This window comes from Dasypus novemcinctus, chromosome X, assembly GCF_030445035.2.
Source record: "Dasypus novemcinctus isolate mDasNov1 chromosome X, mDasNov1.1.hap2, whole genome shotgun sequence".
Lineage (NCBI taxonomy): Eukaryota > Metazoa > Chordata > Mammalia > Cingulata > Dasypodidae > Dasypus > Dasypus novemcinctus.
Window position 1 is genome coordinate 176,299,530 of NC_080704.1, and position 25,908 is coordinate 176,325,437.

At 46.0% G+C, this 25,908-nt stretch overlaps 1 protein-coding gene and 1 long non-coding RNA gene across 3 annotated transcripts; one reads left to right on the top strand and one right to left on the bottom strand.

The window, feature by feature from the left end:
- Positions 1 to 8,516: 8,516 nt before the first annotated feature.
- Positions 8,517 to 10,730, top strand: LOC131277164 (uncharacterized). Of its 2 annotated transcripts, XR_009184327.2 has the most exons (3): positions 8,517 to 8,557; positions 10,032 to 10,216; positions 10,405 to 10,730. It is a non-coding gene; the product is annotated as an uncharacterized lncRNA (long non-coding RNA). The 2 variants fall into 2 exon arrangements; XR_009184326.1 differs by lacking the exon at positions 8,517 to 8,557 and having other exon boundaries at positions 9,804 to 10,216.
- A 13,872-nt stretch (positions 10,731 to 24,602) lies between these two features.
- On the bottom strand, positions 24,603 to 25,605 carry LOC131277145 (EKC/KEOPS complex subunit LAGE3-like). Its single transcript, XM_058291155.1, has 3 exons — positions 25,313 to 25,605; positions 24,928 to 25,053; positions 24,603 to 24,747 (listed from the first exon to the last, which is right to left on the bottom strand). The coding sequence occupies exons 1-3, from the start codon at positions 25,603 to 25,605 to the stop codon at positions 24,603 to 24,605; spliced, it is 564 nt and encodes a 187-aa protein (XP_058147138.1).
- Positions 25,606 to 25,908: the final 303 nt, after the last annotated feature.

Sequence of the window (25,908 nt, forward strand, 5' to 3'; positions counted from 1 at the left end):
GATTTTTTTCCTTTAATACCTTGACTATATCATACCACTGCCTTCTTGCCTCCATGGTTTCAGATGAGAAATCAGCACTTAATCTTATCGAGCTTCCCTTGTATGTGATGGTTTCCTTTTCTCTTGCCGCTTTTAGGATTTTTTCTTTGTCTTGAGCATTGGATAATTTGATAAGTATGTGTCTTGGGGTGGGCCTGTTGGGGTTTATGACTAGTGGAGTGTGCTGTGCTTCTTGGATATGTACATCTGTCTCTTTCAGTAGTTTTGGGAAGTTTCCAGCCATTATTTCCTGCAACACTCCTTCTGACCACTTTCCCTTCTCTTCTCCTTCTGGGATGCCTATAATACATATGTTTGAGCATTTTGCATTATCATTCAAGTCCCTAAGTCCTACCTGGATTTTTTCTATCTTTTTATCGACCCCTTCTACTATCTGTTTGATTTCTGATGTACTGTCTTCCTCATCACTAATTCTCTGCTCTGCCTCTTCCAATGTGCTGATATTGGTTGCAAGTGTATTTTTGATTTCTTGAACTGTGGTGTTCATTCTCATCATATCTGTTATCTCTTTGCTTATGTCTGCAATTTCCCCTCCAAGAGTTGTCTTCATGTTGTTTACCTCTTTCTTTACTTCATCAAATTTGTCGGTGATAAATGTTCTGAGATCTTTCATTGCTTGTGCGAAGTTCTGCTCCCCTTCCTGATTTTTAGTTTGTTTACTGGATTCAGCCAAGTTTTCCTGATTACTGGTTTGGTTTGTAGATTTTTGTTGCTGTCTGGTCATCATTTTATCTTGACGAGTTTAATCAGTTCCTTAGCTTCTTTGTCTAGTCTTGGAGATTAATTATCTGTTGCTTTTTTGTAAGTGTTATATCTTCTCTTTGCCACTTTGTTCTTCTTATTCTAATTTCTTGTTGTAGGTTAAGTTCACTTCAAAGGAAAGTATTAGGGCCGGGGAAAGGCAATTGTGTATGCAAGGAAGAAGTGTAAAGTAGTATTGGTGATATGTGTTAACAGAGCAACAATATGATTTCTGGGAGGATGCATATTAGATTCATGTAAGTTGTGTAGAGTTATAGCAGTAGGTAGAGTAACTGTGATGAGGTAGTCGACTGAATATGGGAGGAATATGGTATGAATTAAAGAGGTAGTGTTTTCGTGAGAGAGGGAAAGAGAAAAGAAAGGCAATAGTTTCAATAGTGGATAAAACACAGAAAACAAAAGAAAGGTATTAAAAATTAAGAGTTAGACACTTTGGGGATCAAAGAAAGGGAGGTGGAATATAGGAGAGACAGTAGATGTTGGAGGATGTCAAGATGTAGGGGAAAGGGGATAGTGTAGGTAGCCAAAATCAATTCACACAGAAATAAGGCAACAGAAGATGAGGAAACCCAGTAAATATGAGGTGATCCCTTCAGCACCTATTGTACAATTAAGATAAAATAAAATAAGAAGAAAATGATGGACAGAGGGAAAGAAAAAAGAGAAGAAAGAAAGAAGGAAAAAGGGGTTGGTGAAGGGAGGGGAACAAGTAAGGAAAAGGAAAAAAGATATAGAAAAACCACAACAGCAACAAGAAAAAAACCCCATAAATAACTAAAAAAAAAAGACTTTGGGGAATACTGTGGGAGAAAAGACTAGGAGATAATGCAATGTTAGCAATCAGGACAATAAAAAATAAAAAAAATAAAATAAAAATAAAAACAAAACAAAACAGAAACACAAACGTTGAGGGCTAGGACATTCAAGGACCTCAGATGGACCTCAGGGCATGATGGATTCAGGGATGGAAAGTCTGTGATATTGAAGACTCAAGAGGTGTGAGTCTCTGGGGTGTGGGCCACCAGGGTTTAGGGGACTCAGACCTGGAAACCTCAAATCTGGTTAACAGGGAGCCTGCTAGCACCACAGTGCAACACAGCCTTCAGGGATCCCTGCAGCTGGGTGCCAACCCTATGGGAGAGGTCACATCCGCAAACTCTAACCTATGTGTCGGAACCCCTCAATTCACTCACTCACTCAGGTTTCTTCTGTGGCTGTATCACCAATTCGGGTTCAGGACACCTCCCACCCTGTAAGCCCCCGGAACGGCCACCTGGTGGCGCCTCTACACTGCAGCCAATTTAATGACGCAGATCAGTATCCAGGCCCGGGCGTGGGGCTCCAGCCGGAAACGCTGATATCAGAGTCCAAAACCGAAATTCCCACGCTTGGCAAAATATTCCCCTAATCGGCTTCCAGACGACTCCCACCCTGCCAGTTCCTGAAACAGTCTCCTGGTGATGTCTCTTTATTGTGAACAATTTAAGGCTTCTGCAGATCGGCAGCCGGCCTTGGGGGGCGGGGCTCTAGCCAGAAGCACTATTATTTGTTTCCGCAATTAAAAATTCCCTGCCTCGCAATAAAACTCCCGTTTGTCTCCCCAAATCGGTCTGCGAAGGCCTCCTGCCCTCTTAGCCCCCCAATAACCTGCTCAGGGCTTATGAATTCCCCAGTACCGCAGAACCTCCAGGAATCGTGGCCGCTACGCTGAAGCCGCGGCTCCGCACACCCCAGCAGGGAGCGTCCCATGCTCAGCTCCCACCTCCGTGTAACAGAGCCTCACTTTTATCTTATACACGAATTTTCTCTGTTACCTTCCCACCAAATCGATGTCAAGACATCTCCTGCCCTGCAAAATCCCGAAACAGCCTGGTCCCCATTTTCCTATATTTTTAAGTATTCCTTGAGACCATGGTCTTTTGATACCTTTATGGATGGAATGTAATTTGTTTCAACCAACACCTGTGAGTGTACATTTGTGATGTTTCTCGATTTTCACTCTTAGAAAAAATGTTTCAGTGAATATCCACATTCATAAATCTTTGTGGGAATCTTTGAATCTTTCCGCAGAATAAATTCCCAGAACCATAATTACAAGGTCAAAGAATTTGTACATATTTTCTAGTCTTTACTCTGACTGGTCCTCCTGAGAGGTGACAGCAGTTTGCATTCTAACTCGCTGTGAATGAGAGCAGCCATTTCCCATCACCTCTACCATCTCGGGATTTTATCGTTGCTTTTCATCTTACCAATTACATAGCTGGAAATAGAATACAGTTTAGATTTGCATTTCTTTTAGTGAAAGTGAGGCTGACATTTTAGAGCTCACTAAGTATGTCTATTTCTTCCCGGGTGAGCTGCCTGTGTATGCCCTTCTTGACTGCCGTTTCCATAATGAAGAAACAAGGACCCCTCAGCACCAAGGAGAGTTCTTGAATCCTAGTCGTTCCCTACCATGAATGAGATGCCTGGTCAAGTAGGTGACCCTCCCCAGGAGAACAGGTCCCCATCGTCATCTCCCTTTCCCACCCTGTTTTCACTCCCAGGCCTCTGACGGTTCACTTGGGGTAAGGAGTGGAGGCAGGAATCAGGGAAGAGGAAACACTCACTTCCTCTCTCTCTCTCTCTCTCCATCCCTCTCTGCTCCCCCACTCACCCCTGCTTCTGGACCCAGAGCCTTGTGGTGCAGCAGGGCACAATGCCACCATCGGCTTGACCTCCCCCAGCTACCCTGGAAACTGCAAAGGAGCCAGTTCTGTGTGGGGACAATCGAAGCCCGGTGGGCCAGAGGCTCCACCTGCACTTTGAGTGCTGCCTCGTGCAGGAGTGCTGCCAGGTGCAGGAGTGTGGACCCATGCGGAGAGCTGGCGCAGCAAGATGATGCAACAAATGAGACACAGAGTAGAGACAATAAGAGACCCAGCAGACCAGGGTGCTGAGGTGGCACAAGAGATTGATTGCCTCTCTCCCACCATGGAAGGATCAGTTCCCAGAGCCTCTTAATGAGAATGCAGGCAGACACAGAAGAACACACAGTGAATGGACACAGAGAGTAGACAATGGAGGGAGGAGCGAGAAAGAAAGAAATCTAAAAACCAAACAAATGAGGATCAGAGACAGAGGCAGTTTGGGATCAAGTGCTTACGATATTTGAATTATATCCATACTCTGTGTTTCATACATTATAAAAATGGCCTCTAATCCCCATAATCTAATGTCAGTCTCCTTATACCAGTTTTATGAATGAAGACACAGAGGCTCAGAGATATTTTGTTCTTACCCAAAGTTGCACAGCTTAGAAATGCCAGAGGTGGGAATCCAGCCTGGGTGACTCTATGTGCCATTGTTTAAGGAATCCTATTAGTCCATTAATACCAACTTTTCAATTAATAATAATCTGCATCATTTATTTGGCTAACTAACTATGATACACATCATTGTCACTTTCCAGACAAACTCAGAAGAAAGTGATGAGGAATCCAGGGTCAGCATCTAACCACATTCTACAGAGTGGAAAGCAGCTGTGATAAGGGGAAGCACCTTGTCCAGGCAAGGAACGGGCAGGGCCAGGATTCGAACTCAGGAAGGACACCCAGGAAGCAGCCCTCATTGCCCGTCTCCTCTGCTGCTCCTTGCATTGTTGACTCAAGCAGGACCTCTCTATGCCCCCCTCTTCTTTCCCGCCTGCCAGGATGACGGTCTACAGCGGGTGGACCAACAACCCAGCTCTTCTGTATGCCTCCCTTCCTGCGGGGAGCGTCCCCTCTGAGGGCTTGCTGAGTGACAGCAACGCCATCTGCATCACGTTCATGTCAGAACGGACACCCTGCCGGTCTCCAACTTCAACATCCGAGTCAACTGTGAGGGGCCCTGGGAAATTCCCCTCTCTCCTGGGGTGGTTGTTGGGGATCAGGGGAAGCATGGAGGAGCTGGGGTTGAAATGATGGGGAGGGGCTACCCGGTGGCCAAAATAATCCTTCGTCTACCTATAGTAGATATGGCTTTAGTAACACCAGTGCCTGTTGTTGATTGAGCATCTACTATGTGCCAAGTGCTCTGCGGCCTTGTCCCCCGTGCAGGGAAAGGACTGTTAATATTCCCCTTTTTAATGAAGATGCTTAGGCTTATAGGACTTGGATGATTTGTTCAAGGCCCCCAGCTCGTAAGAATGGACTAACATTCCAGCCTAAGTGTTCCTGCCTCTGAGCTCCTCTCTGTTCCACCCGATGAGGCCTCTTAGAGTCCAGCCACCACTTCTTCCCAAGGGCCGCTACTGCTCAGCCCCTTGACTCTCCTACAGGGGTTCTCCTGGGTCTCTCATGTCCGCTGGGAGAACTTTCCATTCTGCCTTCCCCACAAAATGTTGCCCTTTCTCCCAGACGGACTGACAGTATTAGGAAAGCAGGCGTCCAGAAATGGGGCTCTGGCACATGGGAAGGAGGCGTTTTGATACGGAGAGGAATTGAGGTAATACAGCTCTGCAGGGCTGAGAGGGCAGAGGTTCTTGTTCCCATTGTAGAGATGAGAAAAATGAGGCCCCCAGAAGCCCCGTGAATGGCCCGAGGGGCCTGGGCATGTCGCTGGTCCTGGCGAGCCTGGTCTGGGCCTCTGTTCCTCAGAGCTAACCATGGCTTCCACGCCCTGCTGGGAGGGATGTCCCCCGACTCATTTGAGGGGCTGCCTCTCTTTTGGATCACCCCCTGCTCAGCCTTTGAGAAGGGTCACTGCTATGAGCCCTCCATCCAGAATGGGAACTTCGCTGTTTCCGTGGCGACCTACACCATCGCAACCCCGGAAGCCTCAACCCGCGCAGACCTAGGCAGCCACCTTGCTCCAACACGTGAAAACAGACTTTGGTGAGGGAAGTAACTTAGCTTTGTGGCCTGGTATCTGTAAGCTCCTACCCCAGATAAATCCCCTTTATAAAAACAAACCAGTTTGTGGTATTCTGCATCAGCACCCCTTTGACGAATATATACAGAAGTTCTAAATTTAGCTTCCTGAGGAACTGCAAAACTATTTTCCACAGTGACCTTCCCAACAGCAGTGAAGGCGTGTTCCTAGTTCTTCAAATCCTCTTCAATATTTGTAATTCTCTATGTTTTAATAGTAGCCATTCTCGTATGTGTTAAATAATGTCCCATGGTTTTGACTTGCGTTTCCTTAAAAGGTAGTCATGTTGAGCAAATTTTCATGTGCATTTTAGCCACTTGAATTTCCTCTTTGTAGAAATGTTTATTTGAAACTTTTGTGTATTTTTAATTGGGTTATCTTTTATTTTTGAATTGTAGGGTTTCTTTATATATTATGGATATTAAAACATTAATGGATATATGCTTTTCAACGACTTTCTCCTACTGAGTATGTCATCTTTTCATTTTCATGACAAAGTAAAAATTTTTAATTTTTAGGAGGTCCCATTTATCTCTTTGCTCTTCTGATGCTTGTGCTTTGGCTGCAAAGTCCGAAAAACCATTTCTTAAGACAAGATCCTGAAGATGCTTCTCTTCATTTTCTTCTAGTATTTTATACTCCTGGCTTTTATACTTGAGGTTTTCCTACAGTTTGATTTAATATTGTACAAGGTGTGAGATAAGTTTTCAATTGTTTTACTTTTTTTTAATATGCATATTCAGTCCTCCCAGTACCTTTTGTCGAAGAGTGTATTCTTCCCAATCAAGGGGTTTTGGCAGTCTTGACAAAAATAAATTGGCCAGGGCAAAGGATGGTGGCAGATTAAACAACTCCAAGAATCAGCTCATGCTACAGGTCAGTCAGTAATCTAAACAGAGCTATCTAAAGCACCTGTTTGATGAGTCCGGGAGACCAGAAGACCATCCTGTAACATCCTTGAAAGAATGAAGGGAAGAGACTGCCCATGTACAGTGAAAATTCGTGAGTAGAGCACTCCACACCACAGAGGCCAGTGCCCATCCTCCAGTGGTAGCACAAGCCTCCTTGGGAGCTGTCCTGTGACTGGAGGTGGAAGCTCCATTTCCAAAAGCAGGGGAGGAGGAGATGGTCAGGCACAGACTTCAGCTACTGTTTTGTCATTTAGCTGGTTAAAGTATAATCCTAAGAACTGTCGAAGTTTGAACTCGTCAAAATCAAAAAGAGGCTGGTAGTGTCCATCTTTCTTCCACCCCCGGCACGAGGGGAAGCAGGCCTGATTGAAAATCACAGTGAAGGTAGGGATCACCTTCTTTCCTCCCAGATGGAATTGCGGTTCTAGCTTAAGCTCCCACCCCAACTCTGGTAGGGAGGAAGCTGGGGGACCTGCACCAGCCTCTATGGGGAACTGCAAGTGCTCTCAGCCCACACAGACACCTGTAATTCCATCCCTGGCCACGAATAAGATAGGAGGGGAGAAGTGTAAGCTTCTACCCCAACCTGTAATCTTCTACGCCAAATAAATACTCATTAGGAAGTCAGCAGATTTCTGGTATTGTGCATCAGCACCCTTTTGCCTAACTAATACAAGTGTGAATGGGCATACTATAAAAACTGTTAAAGGCCAACACTGTCCAAGAGAAACTGGAGTGTGTGGCCTCCTTAAAAAAAGGATACATATTTTCTTATCAAGAGAAATCTTCAGGGTTGCTTTGAGATTCTCATCTTCAACTTTTCTTTTTTTGTCTTTATTTTTTTAATATTACATTAAAAAATTATGAGGTCCCCATATACCCCCCACCGCCCTCACCCTACTCCTCTGCCCATAGCAACCATCTCCTCCATCATCATGAGACATTCATTGCAGTTGGTGAATACATCTCTGAGCACCGCTGCACCTCATGGTCAATGGTCGACATCATAGCCCACACTCTCCCACGTTCCATCCAGTGGGCCGTGGGAGGACATACAATGTCTGGTAACAGTCCCTGCAGCATCACCCAGGACAACTCCAAGTCCCAAAAACGCCTCCACATCTCATTTCTTCCTCGTGTTCTTTTATGCTTCAGCAATTGCAAGAGAAATGGGTTCAGGAGTCTTGGCAGTGCTGGGGAAAAAATGTCCTCAAGGGATTCGGGATAAGGATTAAAGAAGGATATGAATACTTAGCATGATTCCTGTTCAATAAATGTTATTTGTAGCTATTATTTGGGTCTATGTGTGCCCGAGTAATCAGCAGGGGTAGAGGAGGTATAAGAATCCCCCACATCATTTAGCAGATAATAATGCAACTAGCACTGCATTCCTGTAGACCAAGTCTCAGACTTGATGAAGTTGGCAGTCTTTCTGCACAGTTGATCTATTGATGGACCAAAGTAATTCTAAACAAACCTAAATAATATTGAAGGGACAATAATTTGAGAATTTCTGATCCCATGAAAGTAGTTGAAACCAAAGGCAATATAAGAACCTTGGTTGTAAGGGTTATGAAATTTTTAAATGGTGGATCATTCATCTTGCACATGCGTAACACTGGTGTATTAAAGTTCTGTAACAAAGTGTCTGACTCTGTATTTGATGTTGGATTTCTGACAGCTTTTAAGGCTCACCCTTCCCTCTTCCCCTTATGTCAATATCTGGGCAAGCTGATAAGAAAGCCCAGATGCTCCCTGCATTAGGGCCGGCAGGAAGTTCAAACCAAACAATCCCTAGCTCACATGCAAGAGCACTTACCCCAACCTCACCCAGGCATCCCCATAAAAGCCAAGCCAGTCTTGTTTCCCTGCTCTCAAGATATCACAATCTTGTAGCTGATGGGAAAACTGCCGTTCCAAGGAAGCCTCATGTGAGTAGTCATTTATTTCATACTCTCTTCGTACATGATGCATAAGACATCATCCGTCTTGACATCCAGAACGGATTTTGGATGGGATCCCATCCTCCTTCTGTGGGTTGTCCATAACGATTGGCGCTATGAGAGGATATCTAAGCACTGTCCACCATCACTGGGAGTCTTTCTTTGTCTTTGTCTTGATCAGCAGCTCTTTTGCTGAAGAGCATTCACTATGAGGTAGTACCTGCTGGCTAGCTTGTGCTTTGGACTCTGAGATTTTATGTTACATTTGCTGAGTTCTAACTAACCTCTCTCATAGACTAACCACTTGAAGCTAGAAATATGGTGTTTAGGGACAGCATTATGGAATTGGAAGTATCTTTAAAGTACCCAGGTATCATGTGCTCAAGCCCTGACTAATCTACAAAGGACAGATTGAATCGTGTGTCTCAATTCCAGGATAAACTTTCCCTGACACTACGCTGAAGCTAACAACTTTTACCTTGTAACCTCTGGTGGTGTGAGTCAAATCGGTCTTCACACCATTCTCTAGAGAGCTCAAGGGAAAGACCAATACCCTATGCAAAGCATGGGTCCATTAGGTCTTCCTCACTCATGTGTAGGAAGAACAGATGCAACGTGGCACTCAGAGGTCACAATCCTAGGACTTTGGAAAGGATTGTGACCTCTGAGTGCCACGTTGCATCTGCTAGCTATACCTCTGTCTCCAGAAGAGATCCTGATCCTCAGAGTCATAGGGAAAACACCCTTGAGAGCCCTGAGGCACAGCCCAGATGTTAATTCAGCCATGGGCAAGGGGGCAGGCCCATAACTTTACCAATACTGATCTGAAGCTCTCTGGAAGAAGAAATCTATCAATATGATCAGGATGAAAGTCCCTCCCCACAAAATATACCCAGTAACTACACGCACAGACATACAGATAAATACACGCACACACACACACACGCACACACACACACACATACACTGGACAAGTTGCCTGATGGTAAACCAAGTAGTGAATGGTCTTTAAGACCATTGTTGGAGGGAAGTGGGAAGATTCACATCATCACTGAGACCTAAATAGAACCACAGTAGCTCAAAGGGGTTTTATGGGAAACTACCAAAATTCTAGGAGATGGTGAAGAATGGAAGAGAACAGAATGTACCACTGAACGGGGGTGGCCAATGGAAAAGGTTTGGAGGGAAACACCCTCTCTCTGCCATGTGAACTACCCACAGTTGAGCCCAGGGGGATAAGGAGAGGTGACAGGTCCCTTTGGAAGACTTTTGAGGAAGTACTGGTGAAATTCCCCCTTTCTCTAACCAAAGCACTTTGGCATTTCCCACATCCCCTCCCTGCCCCCGCTAAGTAATGCTGCTTTATGATGTCTCTGCCATCCTGGACTACCATTGGCTGGGGAGAAGACCTTGCTGACACGCAAAGCTGAAGGTGTGGTTTTTCCCTGTCCTGGGTACTTAGATATAGGAAGGTCAGGAGCAGTGCGGGAGGCCACTATTGTGTACACCATGGGACAATTGACCAGTAAAAATGATGAGCCTGAAACAGATAATGAAAACCCCATCATGAGCACAGAAGAATCAACCACATGCACTGGAGGGACAGAGGAGACGGACAATTTAATGAAGACCAGAGAAAGTAACAAGGTCAGATAACCCTACTCATCCTCCTCCTTTTCTTCCGGATTGAATCCCCACCCCATCGTTCCCACTGTCCTCGCCTGGTATAAACCCATCCTCAGCACTCACCCCTGATTACAAGCCCCCTTACCATCCATGTCCTATCCACTCCCTCCCAAACCAATACCCTCCTGGGCTCACTCTTTTTCTACCAGGAAAAGAAGATGATCGAGAGGGCAAACCTCATCCTTCAACAGATTTCAGAAAAGCATAGCACAAAAAAACCTCTTGAAATATTGGTCATCTATCACAGGGTGAAAAAGAAGAAGAGTCAGATTAGAACAAACCATAAAGAAGAAACTCCGGAAAACTCTGCCAGTCCAAGTAATTCCCTGTGCCTCGTAGAGCCCAGAGGCCTTGAATTACCCAGTGTGTCTAGAGAAGAGACCCCAGAGAAAATGACATGTGAATAGATAATGAGTCATACACAATAGGGTACACTTATAGTGATAAAGTTAAAATAAACAAGTTGTGAAAAATTTCTCTTTGCGGGAGCTGTAAGTGTCTCACTGTGGGTTCTCTGATGTTGGGAAAGGAGGAAGGAAGAGAAGAGTCAGGTGTGTGAGGAGGAAGGGAGGTGGGCTCCTGAAGGGTTCGGGGCAGACCATCCAGACACTGGGGATCAGCACTGAGTCAGGATTGAGTATTGAAGAAAAATTCCTCCTTCAAACTTGAGTCCCTGAACAAGCAGAAAAAGACTTGGTGTTTGTATATTTTGGAGAGGAGAGAAAGAGCAAGGTGACATCAAGGGTTAGATTGCCAGAAACCATGGGGAGGGGAAACGTTTTGTTATTTGTGTGTGGATTGGCAGTATGTAACAGAATCCGCCTCCATTGGTGATGGTTGACTTCTGACAGAGTTTAAGCCTCGCCCTTCCTGATCTCCTCTGCCCTACCTCTGCACAAACAGAGAAGAAAACCTTTGTGTCCCCCCACCCACCCTTGGCGTTGGCAGGGGATTCAAATCATGTAAGCCCCTTCACACAGGAATGCTTACCCAGCCCCGTCCTCAAACCACAATAAAAGCCCAGGCTCGTTTCCTTTCCTTGCTCTCTCAAGCCATTTCAGGCCTACTTGAGCCTCCTGCCCTGCTCACCTTAGACACCTCCATTACCTCAGGAATCACCCTTGTCCTGCCCTCTTGGTGTACGTGGGGTCCATCAGTCTCAACTTCTGAACAAAACTTGGGGTGGGGGTTCACCTGCCTCTGTGGATGACCTGAGCAATGGACGCTGAGATCAACAATCATAGATGGTGGCCACTGCCCCTGGAATCTTTCTTCTCTTGCGTTGGCCTCCTAACAGGCTCCACCGCCTGCTGGATAGCTTGTGCTTGAAGCTGTGCTATGCTGCGCTGCAATGCTGAGTCCAACGGAGCTTCTGTTTCAGATTCTGCTGACTTAAGTTGTCTGTTTTGAGAATTCGCTAGTGCTAAGGGATAGGAGCGTGAACCTTGGGTCGGATGTCTCTGCTGGGACCTCTCTGTGTGTCTTGGGAGGAAACTGATTGATGCTAAGGCCCCAGGAATGGAGGACATCCTGTAAGTAGCGGTTTGTCTGTCTCAGCCATTCATTGGCCCATGGATCTACGGAGTACTCAGGGGAAAGGCTATACCTTGGGTACAACAGAGACACCAGGACCTAAATATCTTCACTGCTGCTGTTGTGCATGCTTCTCTTGCATTAAGATCTTGAGCCTCAGGGCTACAGGGAGATACACCCACGGCATCCCTGCCCAAAAGCACAGGGGTTCATTCCAACCCAACTGAAGTCCAGGTCTCTAAGAACACCGTCTAGTAATAAAAGGTGCAGTCTTAAATGAAGAGAGCACATTTGAACGTATGCACAAAAATAAAAACGTTCTACATTCAAAAGCAACAAAAGGCCAAATCTCAGATGATTAAGGTTACTAAGACCCCTTATCTTGCTCACGAAGGCTTCCTTCCCTCCCCTCCCTCCTCTCTCACAGTACTGACCTCCCTTCCATCCTCTCACAAAAGCCTTCCCTCACACGCCTCCCCCTCCTGAAGGACTTCACTCCCTTACCTCACTTCAAGGAATACTAACTTCCCTCACTTTGCCTCACAAAGTCTTCCATTCCCTTAATTCCTCTTTCAAAACCTCCCCTCTCTCCCCTGCTTTCACGAAGTACTAAGCTCCTGGCTCAGTACATAGCTGATGAAAAAAATCCATCATGGTTCTTTAAAAGAGCAAAACACAAGTGTCAGCTGACATAGTAATTTGAAAAGTGGAGAGAGCACAAATACACAAAACAAGAAAAATGGGTAGATAACAGATTTAGAGGAAATTGTGTGACCTATAAGACAATGCGTACTCAATTCTATACAAATCTGTTTAGGAAAACAGAGAAATGTTTTCTTTTTAAGGAAAACAAAAGAACTAACCCCTGTATAGGGAAATTCTTTTTGGGTATTGTTCAAAAGAAAGCTGTATAAATAGCACTATGTTCACTGAATTCTGAGGGGAATTCAACAAAATCTTCTAAGGTACAAGTAACTCCAATGCTGTTTAAGCTATTTGCCCAGGGGATTTATTTAAGGAATGCAAGGACGTTTAAATATTAGAAAAGTTATAAATACAATTCATCATTTTCGTAGACAAATGTGCAAAATCCTGTGATCATCTCCACAGACGTTGAAGAGATCATTCCCAAAATTCAGTAGCTATTCTTGCTTTACAAAAGAAATTCAGTAATCTTGAGAACCCTATGTTGAGTGAAGCAACCCAGGCATTGAAGGACAAATACTACATGACCTCAATTATATAAAATAAGCAATCTGCCTCAGAGAGCTAGAGACTGGAAAATAGGCTTACAGGAAATCAGGGGGTGGAGGAAGGATGTGAGCCGACGTCTGCAGGGGTGGAATCTATGATGAGCTGGCGGTAAGTATGAGCACAAAGAAGAGATAAAATGGGAGCAAGGGGTTGCCTTTGGGTGGGGATTTGCGGGTTTGAGGGGGGCTGGGGATGGGCGGATGGGTAATATTGCCCAAAAATTGGGGGGAGGGAGGGGCAACATACGAACATAGGAGAGTGTCAGGTGTTGGTTGAGAGTAAAATGCTGAGAAAATCCTATCAAAATATAATTAGGAGGGTTACCTGTTTAGGATGCTCGGAGGGAATGGTCTGATGCAGGACAGACTCCTGGGGAATGTCTGAAGGCTCATTTTGCCAGTGTGGGTTGTACATGGGGTAGAGACCCAAGTAGTGAAAGTGGGGGTAGATCCACATCCTGGGAAAGACTAATGCCATCAAATAGAGAGAATTGTATCTCTCGAGAGAAAGGGTGGCTCCCAGGGCATTAGGGCAGTTGAGCAAGTCAGGCCCTGAACACTGTTGCAAGTATCTCTGGACGTGGCTCCTTGGGAAATGGAGATTGGCTGTCGCTGTGGGCCCCAAGGGGAGGGGAAAATGGATGTTGAATGGATGGAACCAAGGTAAATGTGGGGCAAGTGAGGAGTTTCGCGAGAGTACACGAGGATGAAATAAAACATGTAATATTACACCAAAAACATATAGGGGACGACTGACTAATAATGTAAACCATAATGTAAAACACAGGATAACTAAAAAATTTAGAAAACTGTATATCCTAAAGTATGGACCACATTGTAAGCACAGATGTCACTTTGTTTGAAAGCTATTTTTTCAGAGTCTGTACATCAGTCTCAGTAAATATGATATGAATAAGTTAAAAGATTATTGCTGTAGAAGGGAAAATGTTCTATGGTGGATGTGTGGGAGTACTGTATATTGTATATATGAATTACTGTGATCTAAGACTCTTGTGACGAGAAGCTCAATAATTAGGAAAAAAGAAAAGAAAAAGATAGGATGTAGAAATTTTTCCAAATCAATACGTACTCGATCTAACCTTTAAACTCATAACTATATTCCATTTTACTAGTAAGGGAACCTGACATTATATTGGGATTCACTTTACAGGAAGTTTTGGATCACAGAGTGGTTCAACAATGGCGGCGGAGGAATACTGGTATGGGATGTTATTGACAGGGGACATATGGTTGACAGGGAGTTATACAGGGCATATGTCCAGGGTGCATGGTAATGTTTAGATATACTCATAGTGGAAACATTTAAAAACAACAGTTGGGTGGGTACTGGGTTCGTGGCCGGGGGGGCTCTGTTGTGGTCACTAGGGGAGCAGCGGCAGTCCCCCAGGTGCAACGGTAAGAACCGGGAAGGAATGAGGGTTCAACAGTGGTCTCCTGATACTAATGACTATGCTTGTGAGCCTATACGCCTGCAATAAGAACAAGGCCTAGAGCAGCATTGTGCCTGGGAGTTTCCTCCTGACAGCCTTCATGTTACTCAAATGTGGCCAGTCTCGAAGCCAAACTCAGCATGTAGATGCAGTGCATGCCCCCCAATGTGGGACATGACACCCGGGTATGAGCCTCCCTGGCACTGAGGGATCACTACCAAATACCAGCTGAAGATGCAACTAGAAAATGACCTTGAATTAAAGGTTCAATGCGGATTAGCAGAATATCCCTGTCTACATATAATAACATGACTTTAAAATGCTGTTTGACCTAATGTAAGGGGGAAATGGAAAGGAGAAATGCGTTTATATGGCTACGAGTCTCTAAAAAAGAGTCTGGAGGTTGTCAGAAGGATTGCTCTTATGCACAACTGAGCAGAGTCTAAGAGACAGATAAAGTAGATACAACCCCAGGTATTGGTTCTTTTGAGGGATAAAGAGACCCACGGGTTCTATGGTCATGGCAGATGTGTTTCACTGCCATGTCAGATGGCCCTTCTTTGGAGCTAGTGTTTCTGCGTGATGGAACTGGACTCAGAGGGGATCTCTTTTCACAAGATTTTCATGCTACTTTACTGGAATTGTAGTTGGTGCTGGGGTTTGAGATATATTTGGGCGATTTGAATCTCTGGACTGACAATATGATACCCGGGCCCAGAGCCTCAACAGACTTCAGCTCCTACACTCTGATTTATTGGACTTACCCCACTCAGCTAACATGGAGTTGAAGAAGGTCAACCTCCACACCATGGAGCCTAGAGTGTCTACAACTGAAAGCAGGAGGAGTGCATCCAGTATCCATGTGGAATCTAAGCCCCCACTTGACATAGCTGTGCAATGGACACAACCAATCCAATGTCCACAGAGAAAATGTGGAATGGGTGTGGGAAGGGTAGCCATGCTGGCTGTTGGGTTTGGGGAATGAGAGGAATAGAAGAGATATGGAAGCGTTTTCGGGACTTGGAGTTGTCCTGGGTGGTGCTTCACGGACAACTACGGGACATTGTAGATCCCCCCAGGGCCCACTGGATGGAACGTGGGAGAGTGTGGGCTATGATGTGGACCATTGATTATGGGTTGCCGCAATGCCCAGAGATGTACTTACCAGATGCAATGGAAGTGTCATGATGACGGGAGAGAGTGTTGCTGTGGGGGGAGTGGGGGGTGGGGGCGGTGGGGTTGAATGGGACTTCATATTTTTTTAAGGTAATATTTTTTTAAAAAATGAATTAAATAAAAAATAAATAAATAAATAAATAAATAAATAAATAAATAAATAGAGAGAGAGTGAGAGAGAGAAAAAAATGAAACTCAGTAGAATCAGATTAGGGTAAGCTTCCTTAACATGATACCTCTATATCAACCCATATTCTGGCACTGTGACTAATGAGAAAAACACTAGAAGGTTCCTTATTAAAATCTAGAACAAAATAAAGATATCCTTTATCAACACTATAATTCAACCTTCTTCTGAGTATAGACCATAAAATCAGACAAGAGAAAGGCATATGCATAAAAATCTAAAGGCGGTGGTAAAAGTATCATTATTTGAGGATGATGTAATGGTTCACCTAAAAAACACAATGGAATCCAACTGAAAAACTATTACAAATAATAAGAGAAACTAGTAATGTGGCCCAGTACACAACTGATATGCACAATTCAAGGGCCTGCAGGAATACAAGCAATAACTAGTAAAGGTAAACAAAATGCCATTTACAATGATAAGAAAAACTATAAAGTACCCAGGAATACATTTAATAAGAAAATGGGCAAGAGAAAACTTTAGAAGCTTTTTAAGGGATACAAAAATAAGCCTTGAACAAATTAATTTTGGTAATATGCTTTATTTAAGCCAACCGTATGAAAAATATTATCATTTCCACATGTAATCAGAATAGAAGGCATTAATGAGCTATTTTCCATTCTTTACTGATACCAAGTTTTTGAAATCCAATGTGTGCCCTGACATCTCAATTGGGACTGGCCACAATTCAGGTGTTCAATAGCCATGTGAATTGTGGCTACCTTAATGGGATAAGCACACTCTCATATTGCTGATGGGCAAGTAAATGTACATAATCTACAGGAAAATGAATTTGACATTTTCTCTCAAAATTTAAATTCTTCATTTGACCACAAAATTTCACTGCTAGGAATTTATTACAGAGAGTTTGTTCCGGGGCATTCGAGATTTCCACCTCTTTACTCATATGGCAACTTGCATCCTGAAAAGTTTTAATGGTGTTTTTCTCAGGAGGTACTGGGAGATTAAACTCAGGAACCCCCGCATGGGAAACAAGTGCTTAAGCAGTGAGCTCCGCATATTCACTTTGACCACATTGTTGCTTTAATCAATGACATTTGTAACAATTGTTTCAATTCACATTTCTTTGGTTTTGAAAAAAACTGCTTTTTTCTTACTCTTCTCTGTTTTCTTTTAAATGTTACATTCAAATATATGAAGTCCCCATATACCACCCACCCCAACCACCCCACCTCCCACATCAACAACCTCTTCCTTCATCGCAGCACATCCACTGCACCTGGCGAATCCATCCTGGAACACCGCTGCACCACGTGGAAATTTGTCCACATTGTAGTCCGCACTGTCCCCCAGTCCACCCAGTGGGCCACGGCAGGACACACCACATCTGGCATCCATCCCTGCAGCACCAACCAGGACAACTCCAAATCGTGAAACTTCCCCCAAGTCGTATATCTTCTTCTGTCTCCCTACCACCATCAGTCACAGTGGCCACCCTAGCCACATTACTACTACAATTTCTTCCCTTACTATCACAATAGTTCCCCTGCAGAACACCAGTAAGTCCACTCTAACCATACTCTATTCCTCCATCCTGTGGACCAAGAGATGATTATGTCCTGTCCCCCTCTACAACAAGAGGGGCCTTAAATTCCACATGGATGATGGATGCAGTTCTCCTGCTTGCAGCTGTAGGCACTCTTGGCTCCCTGGTGTGGTGGATGAACAAATTAGAGGGTAAGAGTTGCAAGTCTGCTGAGGCCCAGGGCCTGGCCATCATATGGACCAAGACTGGTTTTTGATGAATATTTTTATTTGTCACTTTGCTTCTTCCTTTGTGAATTGTCTTTAGTATTTGTTCATTTTGCTTTTATGTTTCAATGAGTAGGAAGTTTTGCCCAGTTAAAGTTTATAAATAGGAAGCATAGTATTATTTTGTTTTTTAGATAGAAAATACTTTTCCCAATTGAATTGCCTTCATTTTTATGCAAAGAAATCTATTAATTTTCCTTTGTGATCTCTTTCCTTGCTTCAGGAGTTTCATTCTGCCTTGAATAAGCTTTTTGGGGAAATGCCATATTGCTTTCCACAGTGGCCACACCATTGTACATTCCCAACAACAACACAGCAGAGTTCTAATTTCTATGCATCCCCTCCAACACTTTTTGTTTTATATATTTTTATAAAATAATAGGCATCTTTGTGGGTATGAGTAGTATCCCATTGTCCTCTGTTCTTACATTTTCCTTATGGATATTAATGCTGAATGTCTTTTCATATTGAGCACTTGGTCAATATTTTCCTACTGACCCCCTTGGAAAAATGTGTGTTCAAGTTGTTTGCTTTTTTTTTTAACTTAATTCAATAACCATGTGTTATTTCTGAGCTAGGTTGGAATGAGCATGGACTCATTTGTTCACGCCTCTCTTGTCAAGTGTTGAATTGACTGGAGTCTGGTGCATCTAGGATGGATTCACTCACGTTTCTGGTGACTGACAATTGGTTGCAGCAATGAAGGTGACTAGGTCACATAATCTGGCAGGCTAGCCCAGTCTTGTTCACATGGGGGTTCAGCGTTTGGTTTTTAAGTTGCGTTTTCTTGATAAAGTATGTGCCCAGTTACCACAGCATTTTCATTTTTTTCCGGAGCCCTGAGGAACATGACTCTGCCAATGTTTGTTAGTGGTTCAAAGTTTCTGTGGGGGAATGGAACCCTGGATCATCTTAGGTCACCATCTCTTAACATGGTTGTTTGTCTTTTTCTTGTTGCATTGTCAACCTTCTGTATCTATTCTGGATATTAAGCAAGCATTTGATACATGGTTTGCATTTTTTTCTCCTATTCTAGTGGTTATCTTTTCACTTTCATGATAATGTCCTTCAAAGCACAAAAGTTTTTACGTTTGATGAAATCAATTTATCTATTGTTTCTTTTGCTTTGTGTGCTTTTCCTGTCATATCGAATAATTCCTTGCCAAATCAGAAGGCATGAAGATTTTCCCCTATATTTTCGTCTAAGCATTGAGGGTTTTAGCTCTTATATTTAGGCCCTTGGAATTTATGACCCAGGTATTAGAAACCTTAAATGAGGAGAATCACAACTGGGAAATTCCAAACAAAGATTTTTAAAAAATAGTTATGTATGTTGAAAGAGCTAAAGGAAAACATGGACAAAGAACTAAAAGAAATCAGGAAAGAGATAAATGAAGATGAAGAAAATGTCAATGTACAATGGAAATTATCAAAGGAGCCTAACATACTTGAAAGGCATAGTAAGAGAGATGAAAAAGCTCAGGGAAAGTAAAAGGCATAACTCAAACCCTCAAATACTCAAATGTGGCCAGTCTTGAAGCCAAACTCAGCATGTAAATGCAATGCCTTCCCCCCAGCGTGGGACGTGACACCCGGGGATGAGCCTCCCTGGCACCGAGGGACGACTATCAACTACCAACTGATGATGCAACTGGAAAATGACCTTATACAGAAGGTTCAATGCGGATCAGCAGAATATCCCTGTCTACATAAAATAACATGACTTTAAAATGCTGTTTGACCTAATGTAAGGGGGAAATGGAAAGGAGAAATGCGTTTATATGGCTACGAGTCTCTAAAAAAGAGTCTGGAGGTTGTCAGAAGGATTGCTCTTATGCACAACTGAGCAGAGTCTAAGAGACAGATAAAGTAGATACAACCCCAGGTATTGGTTCTTTTGAGGGATAAAGAGACCCACGGGTTCTATGGTCATGGCAGATGTGTTTCACTGCCATGTCAGATGGCCCTTCTTTGGAGCTAGTGTTTCTGCGTGATGGAACTGGACTCAGAGGGGATCTCTTTTCACAAGATTTTCATGCTACTTTACTGGAATTGTAGTTGGTGCTGGGGTTTAGAGATATATTTGGGCGATTTGAATCTCTGGACTGACAATGTGATAGCCAGGTCCTGAGCCTCAACAGACTCCAGCACCTACAATCTGATTTATTGGACTTACCACACTCAGCTAAGATGGAGTTGAAGAAAGACAACCACCACACCATGGAGCCTAGAGTGATTATAACTGAAAGTGGGAGGATTGCATCCAGCATCCATGTGGAATCTGAGCCTCTTCTTGACATAGAGGTGCAATGGACACAACCAATCCAATGTCCACATAGAAGAGGTGGCATTGGATTGGGAAAAGTGGACATGGTGGCTGATGGGTATCGGGAAAGGCAGGAAGAGATGAGAGGTGGAGGCGTCTTTGGGACATGGAGCTGCCCTGGATGGTGCTTCAGGGGCAATCAACGGACATTGTAATTCCTCACAGGGCCCACTGGATGGAATGGGGGAGAGTATGGGCCATGATGTGAACCATTGACCATGAGGTGCAGAGGTGCCCAAAGATGTACTTACCAAATGCAATGGATGTGTCATGATGATGGGAACGAGTGTTGCTGGGGGGGGGGGGGGGGGGAGAGGTGGGGTGGGGTTGAATGGGACCTCATATATATATTTTTAATGTAATATTATTACAAAGTCAATAAAAAATAAAATTAAAAAAAAGCAGCCCTAACCAAGGTCTGTAAAAAATAAAAACCTGCCCTCCTGTGAGTAAATCTACTCCCATTAGCCCTCCTTAAAGGCAGACTGCACCCAAGGACCCTCAGGCATTTCACCTTTTGAAATTCTGTTAAACAACCACCCCCAATTATTCAAACCTTCAAGGGAAATCTCAGGCTCCTAGGAAAACCTGGCCAGGATTCTCTCCTCCAGCAGTTAAAACACCCTAGCCCAAATCCACAAAACTGTCCTGTCTCAGGATCCCAAGGCATTAGGAAACCTCATTTGGGTAAAAAAAAAACAAAACCCTGAAAATAGCACCTCTACCCAAACTGGACAGGCCCTCATACTGCTATCCTTGTAACCCCCACTGCTCTCAAAGTGTCAGGTACTGGCCCTTGGAGTCATCATTCTAGAGATAAAAGAGCACACTCCTATGAAAAACAAAACAACTGAACAACTCACCCTGTACCTGACTGCCCCATGAAAATCCGAATTACCCAGAGTCACTGCGAATCACCAGCCTGAATCGCCATCACCTGACTAGATGAACTCCTCTTCTCTTTGGTTCCTACTCTTCTTTGGACTGCTCGGCTGGCAGTTTGGGACTGGACTGTCAGGTACAGCTCCCAGAGAGTGGAGCGTAGCTGAAAGGACACTAATCTTACTAGTATACTTGTGCATTGGAGGATGCTTTAGTACCTTAAGCTCTCTTTCCACTTAGCATGAGTGACACCTTATAAAAAATGTATAGGGGCATCAGCGGGGGGAAATGTTGAGAAATAAAAAGCATGACTTGGCAAAAGTATCTAACAAGTCACACCTGCCCCAGTTTCTGTGGATCGACCTGTGAAGCATGGCCTTGCAAGAGAATATCAAGTGACTAACTCCTGCCCTCTTTCTGTAAACCAGTCTGTGGAAACATGGCCTAGTAGAAAGATATCAAAAGAGTGACTCTCGCAGCCCCGCCACTTCTGTAAATCAGCCCGCAAACTTCTAGCTGCAATATGCCTCTGTAATCCTCCTGCTTCCAAAATTTCGCCTAGCAACATATTAGTCAATGAGGAAAAGTTATGCTGATCCCAGCTGAAATCCTACATAAACCTAAGAAACTAAAAAACGGGGCTCAGAATTTGGAGCTTGACAATCCCCTGAGCTTGCATGTAATAAATTTGTTCCTTCATCGCACTGGAGTGTCGCTTTTGGGTCTTTCTTTGGTTCAGTACTCCTGGCTTTGCTGCAACAAAGAAAATCGCTCAGAGGTTCCAGTCTCTTGACCTGGCAAAGTGAAAGGTGATTTTTACAAAAGGGATACCATCTTCCCTATTCTTTACTGGGAGAGAGAAACATCTTAAGTTATACTCTTCCTTTTATTAACCTGCATAAAAATTCATGGGAAAATTCTCTACTTTGAGTTTTCTTGTTGGTATTGATTTCTATGTTAATTGCACCGCCTTTAAATGCTTTATGATACAAACCTTTTCAAAAGTGTTGAGACTGATTTTATGGCGACCACCCCTCGAGTCCCTTCCGTGAGATGCACTGCCTGGGCCCCCTTGGACCAGTGGCCAGCTCTGCCTAGTCCTCCCTGCCCCTCTACAAATGGGCCTGAGCCATCTCAAGGCCTCCACCTGGACATGGGCACCAAGCAGGAGACCTGGAGGCGTGGCCTGCACAGACCTAGCTGCCCGCTGTCCCTCCTCTGGGGCCATGTAGAAGGCCGAGCTCCCACAAGACCGCCTGTGCCCCTGGGACGTGCACGCCTGGATGAAGCGCCAAGTGCCCTGACGTTCATCGGTGTGACCAGGAGGCATGAGGACTTCCCTTGTCATGCCACTCCTGCTCCTCGCCAGGGAAGATGCGTCCGTGCCTGCTGGTGGTGCAGGTGCAGGTGCAAGCCCTCCCAGAAGGGTGGCTCTGGTTCTTTCCCGGCTCCTACCCAGGCCCCCAGTCCATAAGCCCCCTCCTGCAGGCTCCCAGGGCAGGGCTCCCATCCTCCTCAAGTGCACTCCAAATCCCACTGGGTTCTCATCAGTTACTGGCGTGGGAAGTGGTCACTCTCCCTCCATCGGCCTCACCCATGTATGTTCACAGACAAAGCCAACTGTAACTTTAAAAACTCACCTGTCAGCTGTGGGCAGGTCAGACCAGTCTCCTGCACAGGCCAGGATTACTGAGCCCCTGATCCGTCTCCCCCCCACACACGTGGCTCAACAAACATGTTTTAGGTATCTGTATGTGCATCTTCCACGTGGTACACACGTGTGCACACACACACATGCTCATCAAGTGGAAAGTGTACAGAATTGGCATAGCACCCAGCTTTGCCTGCCCGTCCTGGGTGGTGCTTCTTGAGTTCTGACCCTTCCTGGTCCAGGTCAACTCCCACCCACAGACATCTCCTCCCACCTCCTCTGGGTACACCCAGAAATGTCCATGAGCTCTCTAGACAGGTGATGGGACCTAGAAGATCTCAGTGACAGGACAGGAACTACTCTAATGGCAGCGGGCAGAGGGGCGGGTCATGGGGGACTGGAAATGAGGAATCGCAGACAGCGAGGCCAGACCCCTCTTGGGAGGGGGTGCACCCTGGCTGAGAAGAAGAGAAGAAAGCTCTGGAGTTGGAGGGGCTCAGGGGTGAGAGATGAGAATCATTGGGATGCAGTGGAGCTGGGCTCTCTCTGTGTTAAAGGGCCATTTCCCAGGACTCTGGGGAGGTCCAAGGTCATGTCCAGTCCATCAGCACCTCACGTTGGCTCGACTTTCTGGATTTCTTCACAATGTGCTCATTTCTCCACAGCTCCACTGTCTTCACCCTGGTCCCAGTCACTGTTTCCTCTTGCGTGGATAGCTGGTCTCCCCACGTCGGCCCTGGCCCCCTCAGCCTGTGCTCAACGGGGAGGCAGAGGGATCCTGCAAAGCTGTGAGGCAGGTCACATCCCCCTCTGCTCACCCCCCTCCAGGGCTTCAGTTGCTCCCAGGACTCCTTAAAGTCTGGCAGCTCCTTCCTGTCCCAGTTGCATCTCCCACCACGGGCTCCTACCTGCCTACTTCTTACACCCACACCTGTAAAAGCAGGGTGAAGATGGGGGCTGGGACAGGCCTGGATCGTTCTGGGTCGAGGAAATGGAACTTGGCGAGACGTGATGAAGAAGTGAGTGTGTCCAGCTACTCTGTGCAGGAAGGCACTGCTCTAGGAGCTGGGGTACAATGAGGGGGGCAGGCAAGGCAGGTTGGGGAGGTGGGTACCCTTGTCAATTGGGTGTCCAAGATAGCCTCTCTGAGAGGGAGGTGTCTGAGCAGGACCTGGAGGTCTGGGAGTGAGCCAGGTGGAAACCTAGGGGAAGAGAGCGCCTGACTGCCAACAACCAGTGCAAAGGCCCTGAGGCAGGAGCGGGCCTGCTGTGCTTCAGAAAAGGACTAGAGGCCCAGTGTGGCTGGATCAGAGGGAGAAGGGGCAGAATGGGGGGAGAGACGACAGAGGGCCGTCTCCTATTAGGCTTCCTCAACCCCTATCACCAGTCTTCTGGTGGGAGGTACATTTTCTGGACAAGAATTTTATATTGTATACCAAGAGCTCTGAAAATCACTAGGAAATTAATTTCATTGAATAATTCTACCTCTAGGAATCTGAAGTAAATAGCCATTCCTGCAAAAATAATACATGAATGTCATTTAATAATTACCTATATTAGCGAAAAATGGGAAACAAATTAAATAATCAACAATTAGATTTTAAAGAATTTTTTATGCATCTGTTCTTTTGATTTTTAGAAAGAGGTTAAGTTATATATTAAGTGAAAAAGTCAGGGAAAATTAATGCTAAACTTTTGTCAAGGATACAGTATCATTTTTACATATATAATATATAAATCTAATCATTGAACTAAGAAAACATTCCAAGGCACTGACCGTCGTTCAAGCTAAATGACAGAACAGAATTGCTTTTAAGTGATTTTGTTTTCTAAATCATCTTACTTACTCTGCACTACTTGCATACCTGAATCCCAGAACATCGAACATCCCCTCCAACCTGAAGCCTAGGTAATAAAATGTGGATGTTCAGGAAATGAAAAGAAATTCAGACAAGGATAGCAACTCAGCTTTATTTGATGCAGTTCACAGACATTTAAGCGCCACACAAAATAAGTGTGCCCCAGCACACATTCGGTGCCAACAATCAAGTGGCAGGCCCTCCGGGGTCCCAAGCCCCAGGGAAGGAGGCGCTGCTGGGAAGGAATGCAAGATCAGGTCTCAGGTCTCTTCTCCCAGCTGAGGCTTCGTGAAAACAGGGGTGCAATGCGCTGGATGTTACGCATTATCAGGGAGAGATCATTCAACAAGGCGTTGATGGAAATTCCGAGTATGCCAAGGTCCTGGGCACTCCATCTCCTACAGGTGAGGGGCAATGATCAAGTTGAAGGCGAGAGCTCTGTCCTAGGCCCGGGGCCCCACGCCCCATCAGAGAACCCCACACTGGGGTGGCTCCCCGTCTCCATGACCTCATTACACGGGGTGAGATGGGCCCCACACCCGCCGCCCCCCTCCCAGCCGGCCCCGTCCAGAACTCACACAGCCAGGACGCTGCCATTCACGGTGATCCTCTGAACCGCTTGCCCTTGGCGGTGGATATCAGGCATCAGGGAGCTGAAGGCCATCTCCGCCTGCAGTGCGGACCCGAAGGGCACGGTGAGGGTGCTGGGGGAGGCGGGGTTAAGGCACCATCGCCTGCTGCCTTCGCCTGGGCCCCGGGCCACCTGGCCCCTGGGAAGCTCTCCTGCAGTGGCCCACTCTCCCCCTCCTGTCAGCTCAGGCCGCTCGGGCCTGCCTCCTTCCCCCTTCCAGCCCTCAGGCATCCCCTTCCACCATCCGCCCTTGAAGCCCCCCAGACCGGCCCCCACGGCAGCCCCTCCACCTAGAGCCGGCCCTGGCCCCCCATGGCCCCTGTAAAGGATACAAGGTCAGAAGTCGGCTTCCTGCTCCTCCAGCCACCGGCACTGCGTCTCCGCCAGACCCCGGGGCATGTGGTGCCCGCGCGGCCTGGGGGGCACCCCCGGCGGCAGCACCCTCCCCTCCCGCGCCGCAGGGGTCACAGGGGCTGCCAGGGCCGCTGGCGACCCCCGAGGCTTCGGAGTCAGCAGGGATGCTCTGGCAGACGGGGCGGCCGGGGCCACCCTGGCCATCAGGGCCGCTGGGGTCGCCCTGGTCGTCAGCACTCACAGGCTCCTCGTGGCGGTCGGCGTCACCCATGGCACCCTGGCCTTCAGGGTAGGCCGCCTCACCCACAGCGCCTGCGCCTCCGCCTTCCCTCTCCCTCACAGCTGCGGGAACCAGGCTTCCCTCCACCTGCCACCCAGGGAGCCTTCCTCACGGAAGCCGCCCCTTAGCCTTTGGGCCGCGTGGGCTCTCAGTGCGCCTGCGCAAACACGCTCCCAGGGGGGCGGCAGGGCACGTGACCCGTTCTTGTCCCCAAGCAGAAACCCTGTCCCCTTTAGGCAGTGAGCAGGTCCTCCCCATCCACACAGCAGCCCCGCCCTCCCGGGACCTGGCAGC